The 12,636-nt window shown below is 32.1% G+C and overlaps 1 protein-coding gene across 1 annotated transcript; it reads right to left on the bottom strand.

Annotated features, from left to right (window-relative positions):
• Positions 1-2,988: 2,988 nt before the first annotated feature.
• On the bottom strand, positions 2,989-10,253 carry LOC136200824 (flavin mononucleotide hydrolase 1, chloroplatic). Its single transcript, XM_065991300.1, is given in 7 exon segments — positions 2,989-3,280; positions 4,380-4,467; positions 5,771-5,922; positions 5,924-6,038; positions 7,566-7,617; positions 8,562-8,637; positions 9,888-10,253. Coding segments are annotated over 7 exon segments (840 nt in total). The 5' UTR covers positions 10,115-10,253; the 3' UTR covers positions 2,989-3,150.
• Positions 10,254-12,636: the final 2,383 nt, after the last annotated feature.

Here is a 12,636-nt window from a genome sequence, read left to right as displayed (position 1 = left end):
AATATTATTAATTTATAGAGGTTTTACTGTATATATATATATATATATATATATATATATATATATATATATATATATATATATATATATATATTTCAATAATTATTAATTTATATTTTCATTGGACCCTTAAGGATTTAAATATTTTTATTACTTAATGCATTTAGCGAGGTTAGTACTTTAGTCCATTGGCCAAAGTCGGGACCGAAGAATTTATTATATAAATGAGATTATCACTTTATTGAACATTCATTTATCGAGGTTTAACTGTATGTTACAATCGAAGAAAAACAATTTTAATTTCGAAGTGATGTATAACTGGTTTATAATTTTAAATTATATATATATATTATTATTATTATGTTATCCGATCCAACCAATCTGAATTACAATCCAAATTATTCGATTGAACCAAATGATTCATAACCTAATTATAAATTTGGTTTAATTATTATCGGATTCTAACAACATTGGTTTAAAATACTTTTTGATTTTGACCTATAAATATGATTTGCTAACATTCACCCCTATAAAAATCAATTCAGGGTGTAAACGCCAACATTTTTTTATATGTCAGGAGCCCAATAATGTTTTTACCCCGGAGAGTTTGGTATGAATAATAAATGGAGTGGAATAGGGATAAAAAAAAGGTAAATTTCAAATAAAATCCATGTGGTTTCACTCATTTTTAGATAAATGACTGTGGTTTACTTTTTATCAAAACGATGATTGGGGTTTCGCACTTTTAATAATGCTATTAAAACTATCTTTAACGACCTGAAAATGAAAATTTTCAACAATTAAAGTTGTTCAATGTCATATTTTCTATGGAACTACATTTTAGATTTTACAAAATCATCTTTTTTGGAACTTTCTCTCTCTAAATATTAACTTTCTCTCTCTTTACCAAACACCATCTAACTAATCTCGAAATAAAAAAGTTGAAGAATTAAAGTTGCTTAGAATATTAATAGTTCTTAAAATATGTCATTTTTAAGTCGTTAAGGGTGATTTTAATAGTATCAATCGAAAAAGTCCTTATTTTGCTAAAGTTGAAAACCTCAGTCCTCGTTTTGACAAAAAGTAAACCACAGTCCTTTATCTGAAAATTAATGAAACCACAGGGGTTTTATTTGAAATTTACCCTAAAAAAATCCATGAGTCAATTATCTCATGTTTGTTATATGTAGGGCTGTAAATGAGTCGGACCGCTCATGAGCAGCTCGACTCGATTTATAAACGAGCCCCTCGTGAGCACGATTTATTGGCTCGGTTCGTAAATGAGTCGAGCTTGAACAAGCCAAAGCTCGGCTCGAAAGCTCGCGAGCATACTCGATTAGAACATTTATGAACAAATTTTAGTTTTGTGTTAGTTCATACTTATCTAAGTTCCAACTAAAAAGGTAAAATGATTTTTCAGCTTGTTTATTTATTCACGAATTTTTCTTATCAGCTTGTTTATATACACAATTAAAGAGCTATTTGCGAGCAAATTTCATAAATATAACTAACGATTTACTCACAAACAATTTATGGATTGATAATTTTCTTAATAAACCAAGTTCAATGAGGATTTCGGGCTCGAAACAAGCTCAAAGCTCGGCTCGAGCTCGTTTATTTTCTAATGAGCTGAGCTGAGCTTGAGCAAGTCAAAGCTCAGCTCGGGCTCGAGCTCGTTACTTTTATAGCAAGCCGAGCTTAAGCGGGTCAAAGCTCGGCTTGATTACAGCCCTAGTTATAGGGATAGAGCAATGAAATAAGAAATGATAGGTTATCCCTCAAATCTTATACCTAGGAGGGGGTGGGATAATCTCCTACAATTTTAATGAAATGGAAAAGTCAATTTTATCCCTCAAATTAATCTTATGTAGTTTAAACAGAGACACTATAGTAAAAATATATTATTTTATCTCTATCTCTATCCCACGAAACAAACATTGTATAATAATTCTTAATTATCTATATCTAAACATTTATCTTTATCCCTATTCTTATCAAATGTCAAACGCTATTTATTTTAGGATTAAGATGCAAAAATACCCTTAACGTTTTGGGTCAGGAGCAATTTTACCCCTAACGTCTAAAATGGTACAATTTTACCTCTAACCTTGGAAGCCAAGAGCAAGTTTACCCCCAACAATGATAAATTAGGTCAATTTGAGAAATAATTCATCAAACTGTGTTCTCTGTCATGAATCTTACGTCTACATTTCGCACGTGCGTCATTTTATCAGTAACAAATCACATATGTTGGGATGTGGCAAAAGTGAAAAAATATACTATCTTTTTATACGAATTAGACAAAAAAAAATAAAAAAATTCACCGAAATTTATAAATATTAATCTCCAATTCTATTATTAAATTATAAAAACATGAAATCATTTTTTAAGAACGAATTGTTATGCAATTGATGTAGAATAAGGAACAAAAATATATGTGTTTTATAATATTGTCTGGAATTAACCCAATTTATCAATGTTATGGGTAAAATTGCACTTGACTTCCAATATTAGAGGTAAAATTATACCATTTTAGACGTTAAGGTAAAATTGCACGTTAGGAGTATTTTTACACCTTAACCTTTTATTTTATGAGGTATAACAGATCAAAGACCAAATAAATTTTGCAAGTGAAATGAGTCTAATAATTGATTTTAGGGTAAATAATTTATTAGTTCTCTCAATTTTACCTAACACGTTGTTTAGTCCTATTTTGAAAAACACATTATAAGATCTTTATCTTTTATCAATATTAACCATTTGATCCTTATATCTATTTTTTTTAGATTTTTAACCGTTATATTTGATATAAATAGACAGAAAGAAAATAACAGAGTAACATGACCATTTTGTATAGTACTATAGTTATCCTGAAAACTAAGATATGTTCGGTTAAAAATTTAAAAAACATATACAAAAGGACCAAATGATTAATATTGTGTTTTTCTAAATAGAAGGACTAAACAGTGTATTACGTACAAAAGTATGGACTAATAAATTATTTACCCTTGATTTTAAAATGTCAATATGTAATTCTTCCATTCCTAATTTTAGGCTGTTGAAGGAATAAGTTGTACACATTTTTTAAACTTTGAATCTGAAGAAAAAAAAATGTTAATGATTAATTTAGATTGCAAGTAGCTAATAATATCATGTCTTCTGGTATTCATCTTTGGATATAATAATTCCCATCTGCAAGAGATCTCTACGTAACACATCTGCATTTTTGAAGTGAATCCCAACAATTCCAACTTCATTTGCAGCTTCTATATTTTTCAACCTGTACGGGAAATAAATTATCGTGTCACAATTAATTTAGTGGATTGTTAAGTACCGCCCCCATGTTACTTATCACCGCCCTTATATGGACTTTTTCTTTACCTTCTCGTAATTTTGATCAAAAACTGAAAAGTCTCCCCAAAATCACAAACCGGAACAACAATAATTGAAATTATGAAAATAATTGATACGTGACAATCCGAGAACCCCGGAAATGGATGATTACGAGTCAAGAAACATTAAAATTTACGTTTTTTTTTATCAAAGAAATCATGAAAATAATGCATTTTGCATTTTTCGTCAAAAAAAAATTGGACGATTTTTCATAAAAAAAATTTATACAGATCCAAGGATCGAACTCTCACCCTCTCAAATAACTCCACTACATCTTTACCATTTAGGCTACCAATGCATTTTGTTATAAATCTAAGTCTACATAATTTTTAACCATAGCAATCTTAATAATTATCAAATTTGAAAAAAAAAATCTAATCGGGGAGCCCCAAAAATCGGAGGCCCTAGGCGGCCGCCTGTGCCGGATGCCCCTAGAGCCGGCCCTGGCTTTAACCACAATAATGATTTTACTGCTTTAACAGTAGCAACATCTGATGGAAAATAATACTCCCTCCATTTCTTATTATAGGTCGTTTTAGTCTTTCCAATTTGTTCATTTTCTATGAAGGGGCTTCTTACTTCCCAAACAGATCCTCCTACATCTATATATATATAAACGCTGGTTTATCAAGAATACGCAAGAAAAGCACTTCGAATTGTTGATTCATCGCCAGAGATGGCTTAGAACCAACAGTTCATTATCTAATGGATTTTTCCGCTCCGTTTTGCATTACCAATAGACTTTTGGCAATACTTTCTCAAATTTACCCTTATTTATGGTAGGAGAAAGATTTAGTATTAAACAAAATAATCTCAAATAAACCATACAAATTAAGAGCGGGAATTTTTGCATAGAAAATAGAGATTTAGTTTAGGAGGTATCAACGGTAAATTAGTCGTTTTAATAGTCTAATTAAAATTGTATTGGCATAAATGCTACCTAGATATTGAATCGTAATATAGAGGCAAAAGAAGAAAAACAAAACCTGTCATCAATGAAGAAACAGTTTGTTGGATCTACTTTAAGATGTCTAAGCACTTCCAGATAAAAATCAGCATCAGGTTTCCTCTTTCCTGCAATGTTGAGGTAGATAAACATCATTATTACAGATGATTTTAAACAACTTCATTTATATTTGAATATAATCAGTAATAAAAGTATATCCAGAAAAATCAGCAATAAATAATGAATGAAAGGACAAGAAAAGAACACCTAACCCACGTGTCATTGAATAATTAATATAAAATTCTGTCATAAGATTAAAGAACCAGAAATGGGATAAAACCACTGCTGTTAGAATCATACGATTCGCAAGTCGGCTCCATTTCGAGCCGACTCTATGGGCAGAATCGAAGCAGATCAAGAATTGGATGTGAATTGGACAACTCAGTGGTGAATCAGCCGGGTCGATTCCACCTATTCATGAATTATGAGAAAAAAAAAAGCTGCAGCAATAAAGGGTTTTAATTATTTTGGAATTTCTAAAGTTATATTAAAGGAGATGACTTTTTGTCGCAAAACTACCAACATGATGCGCTGTGCAAGATACGAGCTAAGACCTGGATCCCGTTTTCCGAGTTAGTTAGCTTGTTTGACCATGCTTTTATCAAAATTCTCTTAGATTTATACTTTCTCAGATTTTAAAATACTCGTTGCCATGTTAAATTAAAGGAATAAAAAAAAAATCAACAATCAAAATTCAAACTCAAAGAATCAAGACAGATTACAATTTATTTACAATAAAACTTGTGACTTTCCAATTTACAATTACAATGACTCTTTTGAGAATCAATCAACAGATATATAATTCCATTCCATCGTGGTGCATGTGGATCAAACTTTCTTCTTTCCATCAGGGCGAATGTGTAACTTTGTTCGAAATTTCAAAGCCAAAAATAGTTATTCATGGTTTTTAATTATCGGAAAAAGACGACGAGACTCTGAAACTCAAACTCTCCATTCTACTAAATTCTAAACTCAGTGAATTTTAGTTTTTATAATATTAAGAATTTGAACCGAATCTTACAATTTGATTTGTTTACAAGTCACGATTCACAAAATGAGGATTTCAATTCACGAGTCAATTCTCGATTTGACAACTACGGATCAAACTGATTGAAAGAGTTTTGATCTTATGACAGGAAATGAAATTCAATCTGCATCTATTGTTAATAGACAAAAATAATCAGCAATAACAAATCAGAATGAAATCAACAATACATTTCCTCATATTATAAGGAATACATGGTGAAGTAAATAGCATAGCAGAGAACTAAAATCCAGTTGCAGCTACTAAATCGAAGACACTGACACTCCAAAACATATACATGAACGCAAACATATACACAAGAATCAACAATCAAACCGCTGGCATACCTGATATACATGAACAAAATGTCCAGGATAAATATGCTGAGATGTTTAACTTCTCCTCAATCATTTTGTACCTATAAATCACAGTCTGAAGAATATTACAAGTCATTTCACCACATAAGCAATAATACGACACATCTATTTCATTCAGCTTACCAGATGGGATAGTTTGTAAAAGCATGTATCTCATAGTTATTTCGTTTTAAATCACAAAGCAACTCTTCAACACCATCTATGTAGGAATATCCTCTTTTCATACAAGCTTTCATCCCTGTAAAAACAAAAAAAAAAAAAGAAAAGAAAGAAAGAAAGAAAGAAAGCTAGTTAGTTCCTCTATAGACATGATGAAGAAAACATACATATTGAAAGAAGCCTCACATATAAGAACCATTCTTCTAAAATTAAGACAGTAAAATATTTAAAATATAAATAATCAAAGTTTCCTTATAGCATAGCCTGAATTGTAATTCTTCCATTCCAGTTGTATGGCAATCATAGTTGTGAAAGGCGCAAGGCTCAGGCGCGGCCCCGTACGACACAAGGCGCACCAAAATAAAATAGCATTTAAAATTATAAATAACAACACTCAACGTTTCTAAAATGACACAAATAGTCAAATAACAACAATCTTAATCATAAAATGCAATAGATAAATTCTAATTAACTACTAAAACATAATTATAATTCATAACAAAATTTAAATCTAAAACCAAAGTTCAACTTCAACTAAAAACTAAGTTAATAACTAATAATCTAATAATAACTACTTTCCTCAAGCAAGACTAAACTCTTTAGCCTATATAGTCCCTATTCATCATCAATGGAGGAGAAGCTGCTAAGTGTTTGGAGTTTTTTATCCTTTAGAATTATAGCTCGTCACTTTCCTTTCCTTTCTTGTTTTTTTTCTTTTTCTAACTTAATCACTTTCTATGGTTGTGATTAGAAGCCTAAAAAACCCAGCAGTTGCGCCTAGGTGCGCCCCACTCAAGACGCACGCCTGGCTGACATCGCCCACCTCACACACAGAGAGACGCTGACCCTTGACCCTTGCCTCAGGCGCGCCTTTGACAACTATGATGGCAATGACTCAATAACTTAGTGACTGGAGCTAATTTCAAAGATTAGATTTGATGAGACAGATTGACGATAATGCACAAATAGTTTATAACATTGAATTAAGCAAATTATAAAAAATAAGTTTCGACCAGAAATACACATCATAAAAAGTGTAACATTTAAAATAATAATAATGAGAATTTAAAAACTTCAATCTCCATGACTATATCACATAGTTTGATTTATCGAGTGCAATAACTATAAAAACGCATCAACCAAATTCTCATTAAGAACAGATGTTAATATCCAGCTTTTGGTAGTAACGTCAACAAAAAGCAGGTCGTCACAAAGCACATCATATCACGAATCATGTCACATTCCTTAAATGACAACAAATTAAATAAACAGTCGAGAGAAAACACATAAATGGAATCAGGATTAACCAGTACTCATAGTATTGGTAGGAAAGTAAGCCAAATTATGTAAGCGAAATCCTAAATCAGTTTTTTGTTAACAATTGTCAGTTACTGCTCGTAGTCACAGACAAAGTATTGAAAATGTCCAAGGGGTAAGATAAGATAAAAAGAGCATATTAAATTAGAAAAACACTAATTATCCATCAACTCTGAATAGTAAATATTCAGTTAATCATATGGCAAGCATAACCAGGCTAGGAGTATAATGCTAATCAATTCTAACAACACTAAAGAGAACGTGAAATATCTTAAACCAAGTCCCCAACCTTCCAAGTCAAATGGTCTTCCATCTTTGAATAATTTTTTGGACAGCTCCATCTGAAGGAAAAAATGAAACCTTTACTCAAAAGTGCACTTATACAAATAAATAATAATGGAAAAAAGAAAGAAAGAATGAAGTATGAAATTGATAGCTCAAGTAGTTTAAGACGAATCTTTGTCCCGCCTAGGAATAAACAACCAACCCCAAGAGAGATATTTTCTCGGACAAAACTGTAGTTGTAACTTAATAAGCTTGATTTTTTAGCATTAGCCACTAGATTTTAAAGTAAATTTCTACACTCCACATTCAGATTCCAGCCTGTAAGCAGCTACTTAAACACCTCAGTTCCTCAATGTCTCCAGTTGGTTGCTGCTTTCAAGTCAATCAACACTCTGTTGATTTCTTACGATGATATTATTAGAATCCCAAAGCTACACTTGATTTCATATATACATTTAAGATACTTCTGTAATCTACATGGCAGAATTTAAACTTAGTGGTGTTTGAATATGCAGATGGCAGCCTACCGTTGACATTTTTAACAGCATTGAACCTGCCAAATGAAGAAAGAAGCAAATGCCCATCTATACAACACAGAACAAGGATGTTTATGTTTCCGACTTTCAGTCCATGTACTACAGCCATCAATGCCCTAGGTAAGCATGACATTGACATGCGTAATTACTTTCCACCTCCATCCCTCATTCTTGTCCAACCAGCGGGCCTTGCCACCATGATGTAGGATAACATAGTACATAAGAAGCATGGTTTTCAAAAAAATAGATTTTGTGTTTCAAGAGGAATCATTTTTCATATAACAGAGCCTTGATTAAGATATTTACTCATGATCTAGTCTTATTAGAATTCACACTATGTATCTCCCTAATGTTTAATTTTAAGACAGATTTTATATGTATCTCAAAAAATGCCTCATTGTAAACCTCTTCACCCACACACAGATAATACGTAGCAATAACAATTCCAAACCAGTAAAGTGTACCTCATCTATTTTCCCTTCTTCAAACTCAATCCATGCAGTTGGGTGCTTGCTTTCTAATAGTTCCTCAAAAGACATACTGAGGATAAAATGTGATCCAATTATCCAAAAGAACTACTATAAGAATAAAAGCTTTCAGTGTAATAAACGTAACAATAACCATCCATCATATGATATAATTTAATAATACAAATAAAGAATTAGGCAGAGCACAAACTCATATCATTGTCAAAAAGCTACACAATGCCAAATCACCCGTAAAATTAATATAACACAATAGCAAACTAAAATCAAAATAAAAACTTTGCCACACAATTAGCCCAATTTTGAACTCTCCCACTAAAATTCACTAGTAAGCATGGATCACACATGCCTAAACTATACGGTTCTTCTATTTAGGAGTATGACAAAGGAAAAAGAAGGAAACAGAAATAGAGTGTCAAAGCACAAAGTCAGGGTAAATTACATTCGTGGCCACTGAATTTTGCCCTTAGCAGCATTATAATCACTTAACTTCAAAATCCAACATAAAAAGACTCACCTCTGCCCTTTACTAACACAAAAGCCAATCAACCTTGGCCATTCTTTTAGCAGGTTCATTGTAGCGATGATAGAAATAATATTTTAAGCAACTTTAATTCTTGAATTTTTTAGTTTTGAGCTATTTTAGGTGTTGTTTTGTTAAAAGAGAGTGACTATTAAGATTGATAAAACTCTGAAAATGGTGATTTGAAAAATCGTGAACATGTACTTTTCCATTTTGAGATGGACAAATGTCATTTTGAGGCTGCTTTCTTTCATAAGGTGCCATAGTGCCGCTAAAGGAAAAAGTTAATTGACTTTTATGTAGGTTTTAAAGTTGAGTGGTCATAATGTCAGTTTAAGCAAAACAGAGTCGCCATGGCTATATAATTTGTTAGTCCCCACTATTTTTTTACTTAACACACTGTTTAGTTTCCTATTTTGATAAAAACGTTATAAACTGTCCCTTACAGCTATTAACCCTTTGTACCTTTTGTCCATTTTTTCTAGATTTTTAACCAAACATATCTTAGCAATTACAAAATCAACTGTTACTAATAAATTATTTATCCTAGTCATAATGCTGAAGAAATTCAGTTATTCACATCATACAATGACCATTCAACCTTAAAAATAATGCAATACAACAGCAAATCAAAGTAAAAAACTGCAATACTACGCCAATTAGCTCAATTCCGAATCGTTCAATTAAAATTCCGGATCAGGCACGCATAAACACTGTAAGATTCCAATATTTACGACAATTACGAAGAACAGAATAAATGAAATAGATAGAGGATGAAATACCCAAAGAAAGGAGCAATATCGTGGTAAAACGGGTCGCGAACAATCGTGTCCATAATGTCAAAAAGCAAGACGGGAAGTTTTCTACCAGTGTTGTGGGAAGTCACGTCGGATGCAGCGGCGGAGAAAGAAGCTCCGGTAGAGGTGGATCTAGGATTAAAAGCCATTTTTGTGGAATTAGAGGAGAATCTCAGAGGGAAAGGGAAAGCAGCGGTTACTCCGACCACCATTTTCACATCGGCGGATCAATGGAAGATTAAAAATGGCCACATGCCGCATTGCGTGTCTGAAGGGATTATACATCGCCAGGCAGCGACAGTATAATAAAAAAATCGATTGAAATTTTGTGAAGATAATAAATTAGATTTTGTTCAAAAAATTAATAAAAACAAAGATTTGATATCATAAAAATATATATTTTAATCCCTTGAAAAACATATGTGTATATATATAATATCTGGCTTAATTAGGTTTGCTGATTGGTTGGCTGAGAAGCTCACATGCACATCACATGGGCCTCATTGTCTTTAAACTTCTAGAGGGGGTTTTATTGTAAATAGTGATGTGAATGGGTTGGGATTCGTTCTCATCGGTGACCCACCTCGACGGAACGGTCCAATAAGAATCTTCATGAGATGGGGGATGGGAATAATTTTGCCTCTCAGAAAAGAGCGGGGGTGGGAAAAGGTATCCCCGTCCTGCGGAGATCCCCATTCCCGCCCCATCAATCCCCGATAGGGATCCCCGATTATTTCCGTGATAATTGATTTTTTTGGATGATTTAAGTATATTTTAATTAGGTGATTGGTTGTTTTCAATTTTTAGTTTTTTTGTGATTTAGAAAATTTACTTGGTATTATTAGTCACTGTTTCCTAAATGTATTTGTTTTTACTTAGGGCACGTTTGTTTTACCTACTATTTGTTATTTGTTGTTTGGTGTTTGTTGTTTGCTGTTGGAAAAATCTGTTTTTCCAAAAAGTAGAGAATCTCAGTTTTTATAAAAGACTACTTTTCAGGTGCAAAAGGCAAATAGGAATATGAAAATGAGCAACCAAACACCTCTTTATTCCTTTTTAGCATAAACGGTGATTCCCCACGGAGAATGAAAAATGGAAAATATAGATGACTTTTTGGAACATCTGTAAACGGGGAATGAGAATCCTCGTGAGGACGAAAATGGGGTAAGTTTGTCCACGTTTAGCTCACGGAGACGGGGATGGGAAATGCATTTCCCACCCCGCCCGCTCCGTTTATATCCCTAATTGTAAACACTAGATGCTTGTAAGATTCCATAAGAAAGACACGAAATTAAGGTTCAAAACCACTCCTAAAATTGACAGACAGAGTCAGTTTAGCTCAAAACGAAATTTGAATATTAACTCAGCTTTGCAATTGGTAAGAATTGATAAATTAATCCAAAAGCAATATATGTAAAAGTTTGTCAAATTTAGACTAGTTTGTCAAGTTTTACCAACTACGGAACTGAGTTGATATCTAAAAACTTCAAATTGGACTAAATTGACTTTATCTACCAACTTCAAGGATCATTTTGACACTTAATTCGAAAAACAATGGTTGTTTTTTATAATTACAATATGTGTTGTTTTTCTTATAGGTAGGAATGTCGACGGATAAAATATACGCGGTTAATGTCAATTTTAAATATTCATCCGTTTATTTTTTAATTATCGTACCCATTTCAATACTCTAAAGGGTATATTTCTTAAATCTCATACCCAATTTTTAAATCGCGAGTACTCTTACTCATTAAGAATTAATACATAAAATAAATAAATTACAAATCTAACAAAACATATATTTAATAGATCATCTACAAATTTAACAAACATTCTAAATCATTCAAGTTTTCAAGAAATTAAAAATAAAAAGTTCTTTCATTTTTTTCCTCCATTTAGGGCTCGTTTGTTTTACCTGATGTTTGATGTTGATGTTTGCTCTTTGCTATTTGATGTTTCCTATTGATGTTTGTTGTTTTCTGTTTGTTGTTTGATTATTAGTGTTTGGTAAAACTATGATTGTCTCTTGCTGTTAGTATGTAAAATGACTAATATGGACATGATTTAAATAAATATATAAAATTAATTCTAAAAATAACATAAATTACAAAATTACAAAAAAAAAATGGTAAATTCTAAAAAAAACCATGTGGTTTCATTTTTTTCAAAAAACAATCATATGGTTTGTTTTTACCAAAACAAAGGATCGTGTTTTACGCCGTTACCAAAATTATGAAAAATGACATAACAACGTTAAACTCGATGATGTGGCAAAGGGTAAAATAGTCCAAATTTATTGGGGGGCCTATAAAAGCACCGTTCTCTCACTTTATGACTTTTCACATTTCAATCTGCTGGAAATCCTTTCAAAATCGAAGAATCAACTAAAAAAACTCTCAAATTCTTTCGAAGGAAGTTTCTACTATTGAAGGGTTGTGTTTTCTGGAGCCACGCAGTGGAATCAAAGTTGGAATTTCTGTTCGAAGTGGGTAGGGTAACCACATTTTAAGGTTATTCCAAGGGGTCGTGTGTCATCCAAGGTAAGTAAACCATAGACATGAACATTTCAATTTCTTCTTCTGTTAGATGTGTTATGGGTTTCTGGTTTAGTTTGAGTATGTTAGGGTTTGCAGTTCAAATGATTAAGAATCAGATTTGGGGTTTTTTTGTTGGGCTTCTTAAACATCTCAAGTTATTGAGCATGTAATGGTAATTGCACTCACAGATTCATGTA

This window comes from Euphorbia lathyris, chromosome 7 (genome assembly GCF_963576675.1).
Source record: "Euphorbia lathyris chromosome 7, ddEupLath1.1, whole genome shotgun sequence".
NCBI classification, from domain to species: domain Eukaryota; kingdom Viridiplantae; phylum Streptophyta; class Magnoliopsida; order Malpighiales; family Euphorbiaceae; genus Euphorbia; species Euphorbia lathyris.
This window is presented reverse-complemented; position numbering and strand designations above follow the sequence as displayed.